The sequence below is a fragment of the Oreochromis niloticus genome, linkage group LG9, assembly GCF_001858045.2.
Source record: "Oreochromis niloticus isolate F11D_XX linkage group LG9, O_niloticus_UMD_NMBU, whole genome shotgun sequence".
Taxonomy (NCBI): Eukaryota; Metazoa; Chordata; class Actinopteri; order Cichliformes; family Cichlidae; genus Oreochromis; species Oreochromis niloticus.
This window is the reverse complement of record NC_031974.2, coordinates 20,908,216-20,931,933: the sequence shown is the minus strand read 5'-3', so window position 1 is coordinate 20,931,933 and position 23,718 is coordinate 20,908,216. Positions and strand designations below refer to the sequence as shown.

The 23,718-nt window shown below is 39.3% G+C and overlaps 1 protein-coding gene across 11 annotated transcripts in view; it reads right to left on the bottom strand.

Annotated features, from left to right (window-relative positions):
• Positions 1-1,705: 1,705 nt before the first annotated feature.
• neto1l (neuropilin (NRP) and tolloid (TLL)-like 1, like) overlaps positions 1,706-23,718 on the bottom strand; it is a 70,681-nt gene continuing 48,668 nt past the window's right edge. For 2 of the 11 annotated variants that reach the window (XM_019363430.2, XM_025910463.1), the window contains 6 exons: positions 17,530-17,612; positions 15,777-15,922; positions 10,198-10,311; positions 6,560-7,187; positions 5,531-5,605; positions 1,706-4,503 (listed from right to left, as the gene is read on the bottom strand). In XM_019363430.2, the coding sequence (XP_019218975.1) occupies positions 5,545-5,605; positions 6,560-7,187; positions 10,198-10,311; positions 15,777-15,922; positions 17,530-17,612 (1,032 nt within the window). In that variant the 3' untranslated portion in view covers positions 1,706-4,503; positions 5,531-5,544. Of the gene's footprint in view, positions 4,504-5,530; positions 5,606-6,559; positions 7,188-10,197; positions 10,312-15,776; positions 15,923-17,529; positions 17,613-23,718 lie in introns of those variants that run through there. The other 9 variants (XM_025910461.1, XM_025910462.1, XR_003221709.1 and 6 more) reach the window with 8 other exon arrangements.

Sequence of the window (23,718 nt, the reverse complement as noted above, 5' to 3'; positions counted from 1 at the left end):
GTTACTTATGTTAAAAAAGGTTCTTCAGTTCACATCGGGCAGATAGAAAGAAAAAAACATCGATCAAACATGCTTTTATCTTTCTCCATACTCTAGCTACAATCAGGTGATTTCAGTTCATTTGGGAAGAGAAAGTTGTGGAGCAATATAGCAATACAGATTTTGAGGAGTGGAGATGCGAACATTACTTTCATTTTTATTGTGCAAAAGAACAAGTGTGTGATGGTAAAGTGCAAACTGCATCCAAGATAGAAACAAGAGCAATATACTGCTAATACAACTTTGGCTCTTTACAAGCATCTGAACAGACAACATGGTAACGCAAAGACCAGAACCCAAGAACCCAGAAGGATTTTGAAACTGAGTGTTTGCTAAACCCAGCCCAGCACCCAGACCCTAAACTTCTACAGGTAACAAAGTAGTGATGTGCATTCTGGCTAGTAGCCTCAGTTTCTTCCTGTTCATGTTTTACGGTACAATTGCAGTGAAGATCCCTTTGAAGTCTCTCTGTGCTGGATTTCATCTTTTCTTTGTATTTTCGGCTTTGTTTACACCTAAAAACTAAAAGAAAGATAGTGTGTGTGTCCCCATTAGGATAGGGATTGGTGTTGGTGCGTTAACATTTATATTGTTAACTGGTAATTATGTGACCATGCTTTTCAGAGTACTGAGAAAGTAATGTAATAAGTAGTGTAACAAATTACTGTCTCTGGCAAGTTTTTAATTAATGTACTCCATTACTTTTTTTGACAAATAATGTGTAATACATTACTTTTTTTGAGTAACGACCCAAACACTGTTTCACTGTATGTATATATGCATATATCCTATGCAGCTTATATCTAAAGGCTAGTGCATACCATAAGTGCCATAGGATGAGAGGGGGGCGTACACACTGAACCCTGGGTGTGTATCACAGACAGCGCCCTCTACTTCCTGGGCTACAGCCTCCCATTTAAACACCACATGCTAACTACTAACAATTATTACTTATACTATGAACAGATCACTGATTGAAGCTTTGTAGTCATAGATTTTCCCCTAATTTTATTGTCCGAAGTGAGAAAACTTGTGGTGCAGCAGCTTGTTTGATTAAAAACGAAACACAAAAAAGCATTAAACAAACAATAAATACAAAAACCAACTAAATAAAACTTAAATTTCATTCATACAAATGAGGCGATGGTACAAATTACACTGTTAATCTTTGAGGGTTTAAACTTTTGTCCCAAAGTTTAGTACTGAAATTCGCAATGGTTCTTACTGGCCTTGGTGCATCTGCTGCTCCCAGACAGTTATACCATTAAACTATTCATTGAGTATCGTATGTGCTTATTTCATCTTCTAACCTATACCTGTTCTTAAAATGTCCAAAAAAAGTGCAATGTCCAAATGTGTCAACAAATAAAATTCTAGCGTGTCCTTCAAAATGTTTGAAGATGTAGCTGAACTTCGTTGCAGTTTCTGCATGTTGTCTAATTGGGCACTTTAAAGGTTCAGGTTGCCACACTGTGCAATATCATCATATAGGTGTGTGATCGGTCAAACAATATGCCTGACAACAACCCCAAGCATAAATCCAGTGCAATAAACAACCACCTGGAGACACAAAAACAACCTCCCTACATCAGATGGGATACCAATATCAATATCATAAGAATGTATCAAAAATATATAATGACATGATGCTAAACACAATACTTAATTCAGTTTGTACTCATTTATTAAATAAGTCATCACAAAAAAATCAGTAAACATTAGTTTATTGAAAACATTCAGTCCAGCATTTTCTTAATGTGTTTTCAGTTAAAAATGCACATGAATTTTAAAAAACAAAACAAAATACCACAATGCTATGAATTTTGACCAGGAGACTGAAAAACAAATCGGTAAAAGTATCAGTAAAAATGAGAAGAAATGGATGTTAGATGAAAGGCAGGGACAATCATGTATGCACCCATATATGCAGTTTAACATTAGTCACTTCTTCACTTCACCACATCCTCGTCTGTTGTCTTCTCTTCTTGATATAAACCCCCCACCAAACAACCTGATTATCTACTGTAAAGACACGGCACCAAAATAGGAAAATATGTGAAATCAGCAGCTGAAATATGCAATTTTATATTTTCATGGTTACATTAAAATGATGTAAAAACCTGATTCTGCATTTTTTCTTTGCCTCCATGAACCACTTTACATTAAAGGTACTCTAAATTTAAAAAACAAACAAACAAAAAAAACCTTTCAGTCTCATATCTGAAGTTATCAGTGCTCCATGGCGGCTCAATCCAAGCCCGGCGGGGAGCAAATGCACCTCTAGTCCAAAGCAAAGAAGAAAAAAACTTGATTCATACATCACAAACCTTTTTCTTTTTTTCTTTTTTTTTGATTTAAGGAATTTTCTCATAACATCACTCTACATTGGTAAAGTTGCTCTTTAACAACAGTTCACTCAAGATGCACATGGGAGAGAAACCTTAGCTCCAAATGCTGTCAAACCTGGCAAGATGCAGAGGAATGATGCATCTGTCTGATGTATCTGCAGAGAAATGAAAACACTATTACTTTAAGTCCGCTCTGGGCCCTTCACTTTTCTCATCTGCTTCCTGCTGCTGCTTGATCGAATTGATTCAGACTTACTTAATTAGCGGCGTGTCCGCCTCCATCTATAAACCGGCAGATGAGTTTGAGACTGTGTGTGTTTGTGTGTGTGTCCATTTTCAGAGAAAGAAAGAGTAAAGAAGACAAAAAACAGAGAGAGCATGGATATGGTACCCGTGCTGAACATCTCTGTTGACAGACGTGTGAAGCAGAGAGACAACACACAGACCAGGCAGTGCAAATGTGTGTACAGAAAAGAAAAGCATTTTATTTGGTATTTGCAGAAATATATATGTGCATGGCTGTGTGTATGCGGAAGGAAAAAAAATAGTGGAGAGTATGAATGTAAGTAATGACACTAAACACAGAAAAATAATGAACACATAGATGGTAAATCTAAATTCCCACAAATACAGGTAAAGACACAATGACAGTGAGTAAGAAATGTGTTGCATGTGTCACTGTGCTCAGATCCACTTATTTTACTCTCCACATAGTGCACGTCGTCTTATATTAACCAGCCTGCCAGTAGCAAGTGTTATCCGAGTGCAAGGCTAATCCTTCACTTCTGATCGAGTTGGATAAACGCATCACAAAAAGTCAATTAACTCGCCTGTCAGATACCTTGATTACCCGGAATTATTTAAAGTCTCAGAGATTGAAAAGAAGTGTACCGCTTGGTGAAATAAATCCTTCCGGTTTGAGTCTGCGCTTCCTCAGAAGCAAATCGGGCAGAAAAAAAAAAGGAGCAACATTTAATTGGTTGTGAGAGGAGAACGAGGTGTGCTGACAGATTGAGCACACGCTTAATGGACAGAGGAACTACTGACCATAGGCCAATAAAACAAAGGGAAAGGAAAGGTGAAGCTTCAGTGTTATTTATTTTATAAAGCATCAGTAAAATCAGCCCTGAAAGATAACTCGAGTAACTGTAAAAACATCCACTTTTTCAATTTGCCTTAGTATAAAATCCTGTTTTAATACAAAGATATGAAGCTTCTACAGTAAGTAAGAGAATTAGAAGTTAAACAGATTTGACGGAATCAAATTTGCCAAAAATAAATAAAAATTAATTAAAGAAAAATGCTTATTGGAAAGTTAGCACATTTAAAAAGTAGCTTGAGTTGAACTTATTATGTTGGAAATTGATTGGAGCTCTGCTTTGTAATGATTCAGCCACACAATAACATGCAGTGTAATTAATCTATTTTGAAAACACCTTTTAACCCACATCTTATTCCTGTATGACTTAAGTATTGTTAGTAGATGCGTTATTTTCATATTCAATTGTTAGTATGTTAATGCTTTAATGGGTATAGATGAAGCATGCAGGAGTCATAAAACTGGACTTTGAGCTGTTACCCAAATAAACAGTTGTCCAATAGAATTAAATTCAATTAGGTTAGTAATTAGTTTGATTCCAATTTTGACTAAAATAAATCTTTCTAGATTTGACAAACCGCAAGCGCCTATAATTGGCTATCAAACTCATGTATGCTACAAAAAAGTACATGCTTAAAATAAACTTGAAATTTCCTGATCACTTGAGAATCTATGACGACAAATATGTTTCTAAATGTCCCAAATCTAAAGTTCAGGAATGATGTTTGTTGTAAAGGTCCAATGCTTCTGCAGTGAGACATCTGCACTGGCTACTGAATGTAGAGCAAAGAGCTGATTTTCAAAACTTTGCATCTGGAGCAGTTTCATCTAGTCTTCGTGTTCATCTTTGCACATTTAGTTTGTTTCATCAAATTGTCCCTTCATCATCATCATCATCATCATCATCAGCAGCAGCAGCAGCAGCAGCATCATGCTGGTGTAAATCTCCGCTCCGTTTTTTCATAAGTCAGTGACGCCCGTTCGTACTGATCCAGGATTGCACTATTCTCAAGAAGTCTACATGATGGAGACAATGCAACATAATGCAGAACATAAGCAGACACACACACACACACACACACACACACACACACATATATATATATATTTGTATATCAGGACAGCACATTTTTTTCACAGTAGAAGACAAAACAGTGGGTAGCATTTTATGCGGCTACTCCACCTTATGCAGGCATGAAGCTGCAAGCATGATCTTATATATCGCTGAGTCACATTTAAACCAAATGAAACTTTAATTGTCAATTAATTTCAAATATGAATCAGAAAAATTACGTGCATTTCAAATGTAGGCATCACCATCGTTATTTCATATGCTGCTTTTTGCAACTTCATGAAAGCACATTTAAGGAGCATACGCACATGAAATGTTACACACAGCTATAAACACTACGCTTCGCAATTAACCAAACATAAAATCAAACACTACCACTGGCACAGATCATGCAAATCTACAGAGGACTTCTTTATGAGTGTGTGATAAGTAAAGACTAACAGGATATTTACATCATCTCAATGTGCTTTCTTTAAAGCATGTAATGTGATGTTGTAATAAAAACATTTGAGTGTGTGCTTTTCCCTTTTGGGCCTTTATGTGAACTTCAGTGAAGTATGATTTTCTGTAGGCTAACTAAGGAGAGCTGGGAAGGGGTTAGACATATTAACTGATACCAGCACCAACTAAAGATGAAATTGGAGAAGTCCATGCTAATGAATATCCACTGAGTGACATAATGTATGCCTTCAAGGGGAAGAGGACATACAGTAAACTTGAGCATCACAAAGACTTCAAACAAACTCACTAACATGGCCAAGATGGCTGCAAGCAAGAAAACCATCTTGGTGAAAATGAACAATTAAAACATAAACATAAAAAAATAAAATTAAATATAAACCTGCGCAAAACAAACAAAACAAACAAAAAAAATCACAGAAAAATAAAATACATAAAAGTATATATTAACTGGGCAAACGATGGATACACAACAACATATAAAGATGTTGATTGTTGGATAAGGGTGCTTACCTTGAGATTGTCTCTTAGACCCTAGTTGTGTTGTACTCTGATTCATGTTTGCTCAAAGAGCCAATGAGGCAGAACCTGAAATATCATGGCTCTTTCATTTAATATCAAACTCCTTTTGCATAGAGAGATCAAAATGCATAATGTGCTACATAACAGCAATAAACGTCATTAGTGCTTTGATGGCGTCTGAGAGCCTTGCATGCAGACTTGGTAGAAAATTAATTCAGTTGGAAACACTCTGGACAGAGCAAATAGAAAGTGCATGCAGGAAAACGTTGCATTTTTAAAGTTTTTCCTCCCAAAAAAACAAAAACAAATGTACTCTGATTGACATAGTGATTTTGTAAACATATACAGTTGCTTTTCAAGCAGTCACGGTACAAGTACAGAGTAAAATCTTTTTTCTATAGAAAATCTTGCTCATGCCAAAATGATGTGCTACTGGATAGAGATTACAAGTTATGTTTTTTTTCAGTTATCACAGTTAGAAATACAAATGCGTATTTTATAGCAAACTGCATTCATTTGATGTCAGTGAATTAAATATCTCTGTGAGGCACCGATTCAAGCCCTTGTGGAAAACTGTCAAACCAGACGATTACAGAGTTATCATCTGCTAAACTGAGGTCTGTGTTTTCTTAAAGATCTCTGACAAACCTCAAAGCACAGTAGAGTTTAGAGTAGGAAAGCTATGAATCAACATTCATAAAAAGCTAGCTGGTAGAGGGTTTTTTTTGTTTGTTTTTTTACATTTTCAAGGATTAACATGCAAGACGGGACAAAGACATATTTGTCCTTTGTATTGCAGCCCTTTGAAAAAAAATTTTAATGTAGGAAAAAGGGAACAAATAACAAGGATCAATGCAAAAATAAAGGTTATTGTAATATTAAAATAATAAAAGAAAATAGGAAGCTAAAATGAGAGGAATGCAAAAATAAATGTAAATATCCCACATATATCTCAAAACATCCCCATAGTTAACTCTGGGGTTGTTGCTCTTCCCTGATCAGAAATCTATGGATACTGACCGCTGTACTGCCTTTTCGTGGCGTGAAAGCCGGTGGCTGGTGGTGGGAACTTCTTCCAGGTCGTCGTCCAGGTCACATCCATTGTCTGCTGCCTCTTGTGAGTAGCTGTGCTTCATGACCAAGATGCTCCTGCGGTTTCCCGTGGCCGGCAACAACGGCCGCACTGCCATGGACGGCTGCGGAAGGTCTGTGAGCAGAGTGGCAGCCGCAGCGTCACGGGCGCTCAAGTTGCCCCGGCTCCCTCGTCCACTGAGTGACAGCTGGGATATGTGCGCGGAGCCGGGGTTGGAGGAGGAGCCACAGTGGTGATCGTGAACGCAGCGGGAAGAGGCACGGCGAAGGGCGTGGTAGTTCTCAAAGTCTTCCGCCAGGTCGACTAAGTCTGCTGAGGCCGCTGTGGGTGTGGTGGCGCTCCGTAACGTACACAGCTCATAGTGAGGTGGCTCAAAGACCTCCTGGAACATGGTGGGGTCAAAGTCCTCACGTCGCAAGATATACTTTTTGCGTGGCTGTTTGATCTGGACAATAACAGAGATGATGAGGAGAATGAAGACAATGCAACAGGTGACGCCAATTATGGTCCCATTAGTGTTGTTCAGGTTGTCCAGGATGTTGGCTTTCCTCTTTTCTGTAGTGTGGGAGAAAAACAGCAAAACAAAAAAGGTAAAGTTTTTTTTATGTGAATGCAATATAATCATGAGGGATGTCTCGTAAGGCTTCTTAAGATCATCATCATCAAAATAAGAAAGCAGAAATGAGATTAGTAAGCGTGTTCACAGTTAATTTACTCAGATAAACCCCTCCAGGAAACAGTAATTGTACAGTGTTAACACTAAGAGCCTGATTTAACTTACTTTTAAAATGTATCTCGGGCAATTAGACCAGAAGTGGTCAGCAATGATTATATGTTAAAACAACCGCCAAGACCTGCTGTGATTCAAACATTTAACCACTTCACACATTTGGCCACATGTCTTTTGTAGGTCACATATTTACATACACACAGTGCTGTGAAAAGGTGTCTTTTCCCCCCCTGATTTCCTGTTTTTTGTATGTTTGTCACACTTAAATGTTTCAGATCATCAAAAAAAAATTTAAATATTAGAAAAAGATAACAAAAGTCCAAACCTACACAGCCCTGTGGGAAAAAGCCTCTCCTGGGAAGGTTCATTACTGGTCCATGTTTTTGGCATTTGTGGATAATGGCTCTCTCGTTTCACTGGAGTCCCACAGCTTTAGAAATGGCTTTATAACGTTCTCCAGACTGAGAGATCACAATTACTTTGTTTCTCACTTGTTCCTGAGTTTCTTGGATCTTGGCATGATGTCTGGCCTACTTTTTGGTCTATCTTTTGGGGATTTTAAAAATAAACACCTTAATTTAGAAACAGCATTTTGTGTTTACTTGTGTGATCATTGTCTAATATTTAAATTTGTTTGATAATCTGAAACATTTAAGTGTGACAAACATACAAAAAATAGGAAATCAGGAAGGGGGCAAACACGTTTTCACACCACTGTATCTGTTTGGTCTTTAAGGAAAATAAAAAATAAAAATAAAACATTGTCTCATTGTTTCCTTTTTATTTCATCACATGCCCTTTTACAAATGACTTTTGTCCTGCCAGCCTCAACCACTAGAACAGCCTGTACAGCCATATTGATTCTTGAAACACTTCATTTCTTTGCAAGCCAATCCTAACAAATGCTGCACTTGACTGTTGACAGGTGGATGAAAAAAAATGGTTAAATGACTTAGTAGGAGAAGTCACGCAGACAGAACAGAAATCTTCAAAAGTCAGTTTGACACTTTGGGGACATGTGATTGACACTGGATACAAAGGTTGTGGTAACATTTTAAAACCAAGTGCAAATATATTTTAAGACAAACACAACTGAATGCTTTTTAAGCCTTTCTAAGAGAAAGTGAATGAAGTATAATACAAGTTAGTTAGCATGCCTTGTTTACTGTAGTACAGCACAAGCCTTGATAACCAGCACATTTTCCATCATACTGGTTATTTTGTGGGGGAACGGTGTGAACTAACACAGCTCAGTCCTGCTCTATAGGATTTTCTGATTACAGTATCAACTTCTAACTATCTAACTATCCAAGTCCAATCAAACTAAACCATTAACCAGGTCAGCACAAATTTGCAGACGCTAGAAGAAAAAAATCTCTAAACCACAAAACAAAAATGTCTGATGAAGAGATTTTGACATGCTTTACTTTAGACTTGAATTTTTACTTTAACTTAAGCTGTCTTACAACATTATAACATCAGTTAGAGATTTGCATCGTCAACCAATTAATGAAACTTATTAGTGGTTATTATCTTAATTGCTAGATTAAGCTAGATAGCAACATGAAAGCTGCCACTTACACTGAAATTGGAAGCATGCTTTTGTCTGAATTTAAGGACCAATTATACATAATATTAGAAGAATTTCTAAATGGGAATTAGTGATGGGATGAGCAAATGGTCAGGTATGTCCTTTAAAAGAGCTTAAGCTTAAGATTAAGTGCAGACTTCCATGAATTATCAAATAGATGGACATAAATTTTATTACAGGATCACAGCTTTAGTCTATTTATTACACGGGTCACTATAAAGACACACACACACACACACAGTACAGAGAGCCAATCAAGGGTGATGGTCTGTGACATTTAAATGCTTGATGAACTTGTAGTGCAGTGGACTGAGCTTCAATGACAGCAAGTGGTTACATTCAGACATGTAAAGGAGAAAGAAATGAAACTTGACATTTTACTGCTAATGAGGACAAATGTGGGGCCAACACACTACCAGAGCAGAGTAGGAGTCTGAGAGACAAGCCCTGTTCTTGCTGATTTCTGCACAATTTCAAACTCAGACTGTAGGCTGGAAAGGTATCTGGTAGTCTGAGTGAGTAATAGGTCACGCAGGATTTACCTAATTGATAAAATTTGTCAGCGGTTCTGCTTAAAGCTTCAGAGGGTTAGAGTGCACATTCAGAATACGCAAGCATCTTTTCTGTGCAACTTTTCAATCTGAGGGAGAAAATATATACAAAATAATATAGCAAGAACACATCTTACTTGCAAACCAGGCACAACACTTTAATAGTCTAAAAAATACATGTATTGAATAAGAAGGATGCTGCATTATAAAAAGAAAAAAAACCAACTAGTCAATTCTTACTCCACTTTCTTAAATTACTGAATAAGATCTAAGACACTACAATCAGCAAACCTCCTCATTATAAATTATGAAGTGCCAGTCACAAGATGTTTGGGATCAATGTATGGATTTGGTGGCATTACAATTCTGAGAGGAGTGAAGGACTGAGCAACAGAGGAAATGTAAAAAAATGGGCATTAGCTCAAAATACGGGACTACAAAGGACAGTGGAGTGGCATCAGCTTGGATCAGTTTGACGATGGGTTCAAATTTGGGTGAGGGAGGAGAGGGAGAAGAAAGAAGGGGGTGGCATACAGCAAGAAGTGGCAGGTTTCTCTGTGTCACTCTCCATGGTGCTGAAACATTTAAACATCCACTCCTATCTTTGTGTGTTGCTGTGACTAGCTGTTGGAAATCTGCTACAGCTGTGCCGTGAGCTGTCGAGGGGTCAGATAACTACACGTAACATCTCACCTTTACACTGGTTCTCATCCCAGGGGTAGACACAGTTCTGCATGCCATTACACACAAGTGTGTTATTTATGCACATGTTACTGTGACAGAAGAAGGCATCTGCATCGCATGGAGCTGGAAGGGGAGAGAGCGCAATGAGCAATTAAGACATTAAAGAAGTTTATTTATATTTGCACATTCAGTTCACAGGACAAGTTCAATGCAATTTTTAGTATATTTACCATCTTTAAAAACAGCAAACGCAAAGGACTCTTACATGCACTACTGTACTGGTCAGCATTAGAAGTAGAGCAGAAGTCCAGCGTGGCAGATTTTCAGACTCAGTTCAAACCTGCTTCCCCTGAACCCATCTGTTCTTCATGAATTTTCATTATCACCCTCCTCTTCAAACATTTGGAGAGACAACTTGTGGATATGAATGAATTTCTTGTTATGTGTGCGAGCTGTATGTGTGTGAGTGTGCGGGGTGTCTGGAGAAAAAGTCATGACATTTTACAATCATTTGCGCACACACACCCAAAACAAATCCTTTCTATTTATACTGCATGTTGTTTATTTGTTCACCGTGACACCTGCCCCCATGGTGTGACCTGACGGAGACAAAACATTCACGTGTTTTGTCTCAGTGTGAGGAAGAAGAGCCATTCATCAGAAAGACATGGCCTTCAAATCAATGTGCTGATGTCGCAGGCTATTATACACTGTATTTTCGCGTTCATGTGAAAAAGAAGGTTTTCAGATAACTGTATCTAGTCATGTGAAAAGCTGAGTGCACCCTTCTTGCTTCCCTATGATTTAAGAGGGTAAGTAGCAGCCAGGTGCTGCTAATCAGACACGTTTGATTAAATGATCGCGAGCAAATTTGAGCACCTTTATAAAAGCAGAGGTTTTGGCAATATTCAGATGTGCAACATTCAGTTGAGTGTTAGGACAATGCTGCAGTCTTCCCAATTGATGTCTTGGCAAAATCATCCCAAGATGAGACCTTGGAACGCTCAGAGAAACTACAAAAAAACCCAAGAGCTACATCTCAGGCTCTCCAGGGCTCAGTTAGTATGCCAAATGTTAAAGTTCAAGAAAGTATGGCAAGTTTGGGTTGCTAGGAGAAAGTCTCTTTTCTCTAAAAAGAACGTGGAAATGCGGCTTAGATTTGCAAAGTCATGTACATCCTCAACGCCAAATCAGACTTGCGGCCCATTTTCTGGGTGTTAAGTAAGAAGTTTCTGTTTAACACTGTATAAACTATTTGATGTCATTCTACCAGTCTAAAGCATTTACACACGTGGTTGTAATTTTGTAACTGTGTTAGTTAGAAATTTAAAAATAAATAATTTAATTAAAAGATAAGATATGGACCTTTTTACTGTTTATTCATTGTAACTGATAGATGTCTTTTATCACCTGACCCTCCTGTTATTTTGCAAAAGTATCACTAAAGCATACAAAGCTGAATATGTCTGCTCCATGCACATGGTTTATGTGAAAAGGATGCAGAAAGCAGAAGTAATGCAGGATCGCTTTCAGTTTCTCTGTGTTTCAAAAGTTAGTGACATGTGAACAGAATGGATGGTTCTGTTTAGCTGCTGGCTGTTTGGTTGCAGAGGAGCTGTCCTTCCCCGGTCTCTTGCATGTCTATTATTGTCTCTCTTTATCTCTCACCTTCTCCCCACTCACACACAACACTGGCACTGGTGCTAAAGCAGCTTGCCAGTGGTATGGCAGAACTGGGGACTATTTGACAGTGTTACCGCTGTGATGTATGGCTGTTTTCATCCCAGCTCTCATCCCAAGTGAATAATAACACACCAAATTAGAGTGACTTATCTGTATCTCTCTCTGTAACCCATCCTGTCTGGGCCTTTGCCAGCATTTCCTGAGTCATATTGGCTCTCTGTGTGTGTTCTAATACTCCTCTTCTCATTTTCTCCCCCCAGCCTCAGTCTGTTTTTCTAATCCTTTATGTCATGTAGTACACTCCACACCAAAGCTGTGACAGTTTGTTTTTGCTAACAGCCACCAGAGGGAGCCCACGCCTTCTCGTTTTCCACTCAGGGCAGGGTGGGACAAGATGTTATAAAGAGCGTGATCCACACTAATCTCCTGCAAAATTAATTTCAAGACATTCTGTAATAAAAGTGCCCTTTTGCCCACACAGAAATGTTCACAGTCGCTGCTGGAAGCATAAATTAAGTCGTAAATGAGTGGCTGATGAAAATAGTCTGGGTGTCTCTGCAGAGCGGGGCTCTAAGAGCAAAGAGGAATCTGCAGTGAAGTGCTATAAGCAACACCTGGTTATCATGAATCTTTAAATTCAATCTACTGTAGATCTCTGCTTCTTGTTAAGTGCAGTTATAGTATTTCTACGAGATGCGTTTGATGAGTCTTTATCGTTTTTTTGTCATCAGTGATTTTTTAATAAAGATCTTTTTTATTTGGTGTATGGTAACACCTGCAATAATGCAAGCTCTCACGTGCTATGATTTGGGATAGTCAGCACCTACCAGAGTCTTGTTTTTTTTACCCATAGAGTTATTTTCTGTTACTCCAGGGACTTTTTCATGCTTCTTTTTTATTTTCTGCTATGATTATCTAGATTTCAATACTGCTGATAATAAATACAGTAACACTACCCAGCAGAGTGCATGTGGTACTGATTTTTTACAATGCCCAGCACTACAGTCTCTCTGTAATCCTCCCAAAGCATTCTACCTGCAAAGCAACCAGAGTGCCTACAGATGATATAATCTAATCTGAGACCAAGCACGCTGACAGGCATTAGCATATTGTGTTGGTCTCAAACTCTTTCATGCACACAGTAAAGAAGCTTTCCTATAAGCAAAAAGTGACATGTGTAGTGAAGCCAGAGCAAATTTCCATCTGCAACCCCGGAGACGTGTTGCAGATGAGCCGTAACAATGCTGACAGCTGAGATGTCGCGAGCGTACATTTATCACCTAAGACATAATTGGTTCTTGGGTAGAGGTAGGTATCACTCGTGCTTCACATTTGTAACTGCATACTGTATACTGCAGGCCTTCATAGCAGGGCTGTTTATGCGCTTGTGTGTGTGCGTGCATGTGTGTGTGTATGTGAGAGAGAGGATGGAAGCAGTAAAGTTCAGTGCTAGTGTCAGCAGGTGTAAACTCTTCACAGATGGTAAAGCTGCATGTTTGTGTTTGAGAACATTGCGTTTCCCACATGAGCAGTTTGCCGGGTGTCAGCAGGTCTGAACGGTACTCTAAGAGCGGCTGGTTCCACTGGGAACCAACGGCTGAGAACAAACATCCAATGGTTTAGGATCTCCATGGCTGGGGAGCACTTATGGTAACAACTGGGCTATAAGCAGCTGCATGTGCGCACAGCAGAGTCACTCATCTGCAGTGATTACATAGGGCATGAAAGCTATTCAGATTAGTTTTTTTTTCATATCAGCTGGTTTTTGCTGCTCTGAGCTTTTCTTTTTCTTTTTGTTACATTTCTGTGCAATAAAAAGTCATTTTATTTCTTAAAACTAAATCTAAACTAAATTTTGACATTGCTTTTTCTAAGCTTACATTTGGCTGTTTAACGGGGGATCTTTTATCTCACACAAATGTTCAGTGACTCATTTAAATATTTGGAATATATGATGAGTTCATTAAAAACAAACAGCAGAAAAATCAATGTTTGTTCATGCAATTGAAACAATAGACCTGAGGGCACCTGTTCAGTAAATGTGTCTAACAATATCAAATAGAGTGCTTTTCATATTTATCAGACCACCTGTCATAAAAACCCCCACAAACTTTTTAGAAATCTGTTAAAATCAAAAATGTTATTGTCAAGGGAAACAATTAACTGCTAAAACAAACTCTTCTCTTCAGGAATGCATGCTATAAATTGTTTTTTGGCATCTTAATAAAAAAAACCAATATAGTACATTTTCCAAAACAGGGCACCACTTTATACATATCAAATAGAGGCAAATAGATCTGTACTGAGAACAGATAAAGAGCGTAAAACAAGCAAAGCCTGAATTGTTTGCGTTTTTCGCAGCTCTGGTACATTAGTGCATTCACTGTTGACAGGGTTGCTGCAGTGCTGCTGAGCTGTGGTGGATGCTGCTCTAAAGGCTGAGGTCTGGCCGGGGATCGCCTGAGTGACTTAGGCAGAGGCGTTGCCCCGGCAACAGCACATCCTGGCTCTGCTTGGTGAAAGGGCCTCACAAAGGGGACACTGACTTCACAACATAAACAACTCTGCCACTATTGCAATTGCTTACTGATTAAGCTAAGCACAAGCACACAATAAACAGCCAATGAAGACAAGGTGCAGGTGTGTAAAGTGACAAACAGATTGCAGTTCAGCCTTTTATTAGACCTCGCTTTTTATGAGTTAATGGTTCTTGTCACAAATGATAATGTCAGTGGTTCCAGTCCTTTTGAAATGGCAGCAAAAAGCATTAAAATAGCTTTAAAATGCAGTAATTCTTTCATTTAAACAGTTTGAAAATAATATTCTAAGATTTTTTTCTTGTCCTATCTGCATTCAGAAAGAAGCCCCATTCAGTTTCTGAAAACGCTCAATAGTGTGCAGCTGCGTGCACCTATTTCCTCGTGTCCTTGTCATTAAAAGGCACCGACTGACACTGACACGGTGTAGACTAATGGGCCCCAGACCCTCTTCATTCATGTCGCTAGTACAAAGAATGGCCTCTCCACACGACTATCTCTATCAATGAAAATCCGCTGAATAAGAAATAGACAGACTTTGAGTGTGTTTGTGTGAATTTCAATCTCGCTCAGATTTTTTGGCCTGAAACAAAACAGGTAGATGTGAACATATTGTAGCTTTGGCGCAGTCACATTCTCTACCTATTTTAAACAAAGGAATTAGCTGGTGCAGATGCTCCACCTGTGTTAATGCAGCAGAGCTGAACTCAAATCCACCTGTGCTGTCATCTTCACATTTACCCACAGGCAAGATTCCCTGTGATGGAAATCGTGTTCTGTGGTTTCCTGCTTGCTGCTGTTTACATATAAATCTTAATGGAAACTCATTATAGACTCTTTCCTATGACAAAAGATTCCAGATGAAATATGACCAACGTGCAAGAATCACAGTGATATCTCTGATTGTGTCTTTAAACTGGTTATTGGAATAATTCTGCAACTGAACATAGCGTGGGAAAATGTAAATGCCTCTATAACCTGCGATTACTAGGTAACCAACAGGAATGCAGCATGAAATTACACACTGATCGACACTCAATTAAGAAGAAAATCTAGTTGAGGCAAAAGCCTTGTTTGCACGATGTGTTGACCAGCTGTTATTATGACTGCACCGCGGGGGGTTTAGCATGAAAAACAAATATCAGAGGAAGTAATAATGTGTCGCGTGTGTGTATGTGTGTTTCAGCAGGTCTGCACAGACCAAACATGATCTTGTACACAAGTTTCTTAAGGTTTACATAAACTTATAAGAGTGCAGCAATCTCACAGTTTGTAGGTGCTTTTATTTTGGCGACTGCAATTAAGCAAAGACCAGATGAAGAAAGCTGCCTAAGCAGGTAGATCATACTGCAGCAAACATCAGCTTACGTTCTTGGTAGGTTGTGAAAAGGATGCGGAAGCGACTTTTGCGGCTGGCCTCGTCTGCCCACATCCTGATGACTCCCAGCGTGGAAACCAGCATGATGTCGTTGGCCACCGTGGAGCAGAACTTGCTCTTCAGGTCTTCCACTGAACTGAGACATGACGGGATGAGATAAGCATGCATATTTTATTATCCAGTAACATAGGCAGTCACTCTGCATCTTAATAATCCACAGTGTTGGAAAGAGCAGTCGTGGTTGCTTTAATGTTTTTTTTTTTTTTTTCTGGGCTGTTATCGTCTGATCACTGCTAAATATTCTGAATCTCTCAAGATAATAAACTGCCGCTGAGCTCAAGTGTGTAGTAGATAGTGATTCAATTATATCCTTATCTCAGTGTATCAAATATTGTTTTCTTTAATCTGGATTTTAAAATCTCATTATTTGGAGATTAAAAACAGGTTACTTTATATTAATAGACTTGTTTGTGAGAAGTGTGCGAGAAGCAAGTGTGCAGCTTGCATGCTGTGAGTTAGATAAAAAGATGAATACCGCTCTCATATCTGTCCTTAAACTGCAAATCTACAGTCAGCAGTTGGTTAGTGTAGCTTATCATGAGGACTGGAACGGATAGCCTGACCTGGTTCTACCCACAGCTAATAAAATCCAGCATCCAGATCCTCTAAAGCAGGGATGTCGAACATAAAGCCAAGGGGCCAGAATCGGCCTGGCAAGGACTCCAGTCCGGCCCAATAGATGGCTTTAGATTGTCCATTTTTGGACAATTAAGTGTATTTTAATAAGTTTTACACATTTTGACATTTTCTGTAAACTCAGTGTTATAATTACAGGACAGTTTTTGAACTGTACACATTTATTTTTTACAGCTAAAGCCCAAACAGTCATGCTGACACATTTCTTTCATTTGCTACAGCAGCATTTATATATCATGTAGAAAGACTGAGACGTACTGTTGGAACTGCACTTCTTTCTCTTATAATGAAATATCTCAGGGATTAAACCTGCAGTTAAAGTCTGGCCCACTAGTGATCAGAGTGGGTTGTATGTGGCGCTCGACATAAAACGAGTTTGACATCCCTGCTTTAAAGCTTGCTGCCTAAAATTTTGCGTAAGTAAACTCAAAAAGAAATCCGGCCCAAATTCCTGAATTTAAATAATTTAATTGCATGTAAATTTTCCATGTAACTTTTTTATTTTTACAATTGTAAAATTTTACATTTAATCAAATTTGATTCCCTCGATTGGTATACATTCAGTTTATAGCCAGCACATTTCCCTTAGTGAAGAATTATTTGAATAAATTAACCTTTTGATAATATACATTTCAGTTGCATATTACTCAAAATTATTGCTTCATGTTTATTGAGGGAGAAGAATCCTATTTTGACTGCGTAAATGGAAATTGTGATGTTACATATGCTGTGATTTGACCCTTTCCAGTCATTCAGCTCAGTTCATCTGTATTTCCCATATAGACATGAGTAGCATCATTCTTTTTATCCAGCTTTCATCAACAAAGCCAATATGTGATTACAATTTAAAATACTTAAACAGTTTCCAGTTGACAGAAAAAAAGATCAGAAGCTCATGTAAGACTAACCTATCATTAACTGAACAGCACAAAGTTGTTATATGAGGATTAAGTGAGGTTAAGTAACATTTTTACAATTGAAGATTTAAAACAAAGCCCTCTTGTGCAACAAGAGCATGTCACATTAAAGATGTCAAAAAAATCACACCTGCCGCCATCATACACTGCCACAAAGTTGCGCTTGCATTCATTGGAATTTGCCATCTCATAGTCGAGAAAACGCAGGTAGATCTGTCCGAGGAGGCAGAGAGGAGGGCAAACAACAAAGAGAAGAGAAAGAAAAAGAAGCGATCAGGGGAGGAAAATCGAAGGACACAGTAACATTTGGAAGTGACAGAAGAAAGATGTGAAGCAAACAGCAGAGAGGAGAGACAAGTGAGAGAAAAGATTTCAGCTCTTTCCTATTACTGCCCGGGCATCTCAGTCATTATCCAAGTGCCTGATATAGCAGCCCTGTAATGAAATAAGACTGACAGACAGCAGCTAGCACAAAGTCATTACATACGCATTTCAAATGAAGACTCAAAGACAGACGGAGTCTATTAGCTTTGCACTCATTATCCATATCTGTTGAGATAAAGAATTACATCAAACTTACAACCTTGTTAAACTTTAAGGAGATGTTGGACATTTTGCCACCAGCTTTGGATGTTCAAGCAAAAGAATGTCATCATTTAAAATTAAAATGCAAAGAACTTATACACCAAAGGACATATTTGGTATATAACAGACTTACCTTATGTCTAACTATTCATGAAGCAACTAAGACGGATACAACACATGCTCTGTTTTAATATCCTAACAATCCCTCATAGAGTGAAATATCCACCTTGCTATCCACCTTGACTCTTCATAGTAGCTATTCTGCACTTCCTAACTGTCTCCACACCATTTTCTGTCACTCATTCATCAGGCTGAGATCCCCCAATCACAGCTATGGTTCTGGTCGGCCGCGCACAGCACTTGCCATCATTACGGTTAATGAGCGGACGGCTCCTGGACTGTGACAGGGAAATTTGACGCTTTAAATACCCAAAGACAAAAGCTGCAGATGGAGCAGGATAATGGACCCTGCAATGTCAACTTGGCTTCAACAACATGACAAGCGAAATGGACTAGAGGGGGGAAAACAAGCTAGCCAATTCTCCCAAGGTATCACACTGATGTCAATAATCAGTCTAATAAAAAATAATCATATTCAGCTATACTGTCACAGGGATGGGGGCAGCGTTTTCTCTCCTATACTGCGACTGTGGAATTAAATACTGTCAAATTCATTGCAGGCTTTCTGATGCAAAGATGTATCCAGTTATAAACTCAATCACATAGGAAGCATGCGACTAAAAGTGATTTGTCCCAGGGAGTGTATAGATTACATTCATATTAATGGCTCTACACTGGGAGAGGGGGAGATACTCTGAAAACACACTTAAGCTGATGCCACTTTGAGTGCTGTTGTGTTCTTGTCAATATTACAATGATTCCCAGTACAGAGCATGAAATATGACTGAAAGCTTTAGACTGGAGATACATGCAGTAAGTGCCTAAAATTTGGTTTCTCAGCAGTTGGGATAATGCCGTGATTAAGTTAGTGATCTGAGATGAATGTCACTTGACATTGTAGTACAATATAAAAAGGTTTCTAAGTTTAGAAGTTTTAAGTTTTTAAGAACAAGGAAAACTTTGGATTAAGGGAAAACTGCCAGAAATCACTTTGACTAAGAACAAAGAATTTATAATACGCGGATGATGGCTCCTTTCCATATGGCAGATTACCAAAGAAAATTTTAAGGTTATAGTGAAGGTTAAGGTTACAGTTAGGGACTCTCTGCCAGTTTTTTCTTTGTCTGTTCTAGAGTTGAGGAGGCAAATAATTGGTAAAAGCACCAATGAGCATGTTAATTAGGACACTTGGCCCCGTCGTTTCATCGTCAGCGAATAGTGGGAGAATTAGACATGAAGTTTTTCACCTACAGCACAAAGAATGCACTAAATTCAGCCATCTGTAGCCGATAAAAGTACTTTTTCAGCAAGCGGAGACTAATTGCTAATGCAAAACAATGTTGATATAATGAACATTAGGATTTTGGCATAGACTTCAACTGGTAATGGCTAATTAAAGCAATAAAACTACAACCATTAAAGAGCATGATCCCCAGTCTTGACCATCATGACTGTTTCTGGATGGAAGCATGACAGTGGTGGTGTTGAGGAAGGGGGCATCGACTGTTTCTCCACACTGATCACGTTAGAATATCTGAACGGATGAACTGTCACAAAATTGTGTACAGAGTCTTGGTTCTAAAGCTGGTTTATGAGCAAGTAATGAGAATAAGGTCAGCTCCATTTTAGGCTTGGTTTTGAATCATATGGAAACCTGTGGCAAGGTTCAAAACCTTTGATACCGGAAGCATTCTGGTTTTCCGTTTCACCTGTTTTTGGTTCAGTTTCTTTTAATCAATCAGTTCCTTTGCTGATATCTCAAAATGGTCAGTTATTGTGTGAAAATGTAGCTTTTAATTTTAAATATATAACCCTTATGAAAGCCTAACCAGTGACCTGCATACTAACCAGTTAAGCTGAAAAACTGGCCCTCAGACTAGCCGATGGCTTCCTAGGGTGAGAGTTTCTAATATTGTAGCATGCTAACATGCTTAACTTGAGTACTTTTGTGTGGCAGGCCATAAGGATGCGTATGTCTGTGAAAAAAAATCCTAGTATTGTCTTTGATCAGGCGTTGCATACACAAACTCATTATCTGACCGATGTAGTTACTGTCTGCACTGACTGGAAGGTGAACAGGAAGGCCTCATTATGCGACAAATACATAACAGTTACTAACAAATTCACAAATAAAAGCTTCTGATGTTGTTTTTCTGTGGCTCCTAAACCCTAACAGGCCGATGATGAAGAAAAAATCTGAGTGCAGATGGCATCACAACACAGAATGACAGCAACGGATAAGATAGATACAATCACCAATTTGTACGGTGAGAGATTGGCTCCAGCAGGGAAATAGGCTGCTTCTTCATTGATTGCAGCGCCCAATAATGACGCCGAATCCATCATTGACCGGGGAAGAATATGCTCTCTCTGTTGCTAAAGGGTGTCTGTAACAGTGCGTGCTGTTCATTACAGTCAGAATGAATGTCCATATTTTGACCATTATCTTGAAAGGATGTAGAAGGTGTCAGACAACGCGGGCAAGAAAAATCCAGACTGTGTAAAACAGACGGGACAGAGATGCTCTGTGGAAAACAGAGAAACTGATGAGGTAACTGAATGCATCCCTCAGTACAGCTAATAAGTTTTCGCTGAATTTGGACAGCTGTCCAAAAAAAGCCCAAAGCACCTAAAAAACAGAGCAGTGGTGATGGGAGAGTTATAAATTTAAATATAATGCCGTTTCAGTTCAAAATTGTTGTAAATCACTCTTATTAGGCGTGTATATCACTGTGAATCCTAGTGAAGGGTAATCTATTCTGAAGTGGAGGATGAATGGTGGTGTAAAGTAACGTGATGGTATTAAATTTGGTGCATTGCTGTGACTTCTGGCAACAACACATGGTCATTACTGCTTACTTGCAGGTATGTTTTTCAGTCAGTCTCCACCTTTCTTTCCTTTTTACTCCATCCCTCTCTCTGCCATCTGCCATGTGCCATCTCACCCCCAAAACTCCATCCCTATATATTTAAGATCTTCAATAAAATGCATTATTAAGCATTGCTTTCCCTTATCCCCTCCTTTCTCATGCTTCCACCTCCTCTCCTACCCCCTTCTCCCGGCTTCTCTCTGGAGTGCTCCGGTGCAGTCTAATTAGAGCCTCCGGTATAGGATGTCATTATCTCTCTGCTGTTTCTGGCACACTGGGTGTAGTGCAGTAGTGTATAAGCATAGGGAAATGAACACCTTGCCTTACACACAGTGCGACCTCCATGCATGCGTACACACAGTAATGTAGTCCCCCTCTCTGCAGCAGCATGTGAGCATGCATGTGTCTGCTTGACAGAGGTAGTGAGGAACCAAAGCAGACAAAGAGTGAAACTGTATTTTTTTTATATTTTATGTGTAACTGAGTGTGAATAGTTGCAGTGCAGGTGGGAGCTTCAGGACTGTGATTTACAGAAGATAGAGTTGTACTAAAAATTTGATTCGCTGCCTTGTCCATCAGTGCCAATGACTGCCAGCCTCTGGCCCATGACTTGGCCTCGGAGGCATTTCTGCAGTACGAAATGTGACACTTATTCAAACTAATACATCATACTGCCAGGCTTGCATGCTTTGTTACTCTTTCATGCACATAACTAACGTATTCACACACACACGGAGCATGCATGTGATGCACACAAACTTGACTTGTCTGTTTTGATGGCTCACTGGCAATGCACCAATTGATCTATCTTTTCCGCAATCTTTTAAAAAAAGAAGAAAAATCAAGCATAACCTTTAACCCTGGCAACACTCCCTGCTAATAACTGTTTCAATTTAACACTTATTGTATGCTTCCATGTGACGACTGAGAGTAAGTCTCCTGATTGATGATGCAGTTGTATAACTCCCGTGGCCTTGAGTTTTCAAAACAGCTGAATCCGAAGGTCATTTCTGAAGGGAAACCAGAGCATTAGCAGGAAATATGCGACCCGAGGAATATGCCAGATAAGAACAAATACTGTGCCCATGAATAACAGTCGAACCATTATCAGCCAGTCATATCATAAGCCAGTGTGTGTGTGTGTGTGTGTGTACAGTACAGAGAGCCTGCAGTTCAGTATGAAAAACCTGTGTAGAAAAAAATACTGTGAACCTAATCATAGCTTCCATCTGATATAAACCATGCCTTAATAGCTTCTCTAATGTGTACTCTATAAATCTTAAAAGATCTCTACAGTAACCATAATAGCATGGCATCACTAATAAGCACTGAATTAGTGAAACTAATAGTGACACAGTAAAGCTGACAATACAGCTACCTTACCTCACCCCCTGGAATAACTGAACAATGCACGTACTCAGAAAAATGGATTCCTATTAACATTAAGTCAGAGCAAGTCACTATTTCATATCCTGCTGTAGTATCTTATTATAATGATCATAGCATATCATCTCTTGCCAACTGAGAGACGATGGCAGCAGAAACCTAAGAAAGAGGAGGAAGAGGAGGAACCATCATGGAAGGACAGGCCCCTGCACAGGATGTACGACCGGCAGATAGAGGAAGTGGCTGACATCAAGAAATCCTACCAATGGGTGGACAAAGCTGGACTGAAAGGCAGCACAGAGGCACTAATCATGGCAGCACAGGAGTAAGCTCTAGGCACAAGGTCCATAGAGGCTGGGGTCTACCACACCAGGCAAGACCCCGGGTTCAAGCTGTGTAAAGATGGCCCTGATGCTAGCAGGCAGGGTATACATGGAACGCCATAACCAAGTGGCCGGCATAGTATACAGAAACATCTGTGCCGAGTATGGCCTGGAAGGCCCGAGGTCAAAATGGGAGACCCCCCCTAGTGTGGTGGAGAATGACCGAGCTAAGATCCTGTGGGACTTCGAGACACAGATGAACAAGCTGGCTAACCACCTGGATATAGCGGTGGTAGACAAGCGAAAGAAGACGGCTGCAGTGATCGATCTAGCGATACCGAATTACAGCAACATCAGGAAGAAGGAACACGAGAAGCTGGAGAAGTACCAAGGGCTCAGAGAAGAGCTCGAGAAGATGTGGAGGTTGAAGGTAACAGTGGTGCAGTGGTAATCAGAGCACTTGGTGCAGTGACTCCCAAGCTAGGCGAGTGGCTCCAGCAGATCCCAGGAACAACACCGGAGATCTGTGTCCAGAAGAGCGCAGTCCTGGGCAGCTAAGATACTGCGCAGGACCCTCAAGTTCCCAGGCCTCTGGTAGAGGACCCGAGCTTGAAGGATAGCAGGGGCGAGAGGGGAATAATTTTTTTATATTACAGCCTATACATATATATATATATATATATCACTATGAAGGCAGCAGTTTAAGGTTAACTGATGAGCCTCCGGGTAAATTTAGATCGAAAGCCAAGACGTGAATCCAGTAGGTTACAATGTGCATTACAACTGGGATCCTAAATTATTGACCAAAGAAATCAAACATGTACTATGTCCCTTAAATGTCTCTTTTTAAATGACAGTTTAAATGCGTATGGGTTTTGCCACACCTAACATTACTGTATTCCAGGTAAACATCAAACCCAAGGCTTACATGTTAGGTTTTGTTTGTCTTTAAAATTGAACAGATTTCTATGTAGCTTGCAAAGAAGACAAATAAATGTATATTTATTAATTAAATGTATATACATTTTGTTTTTA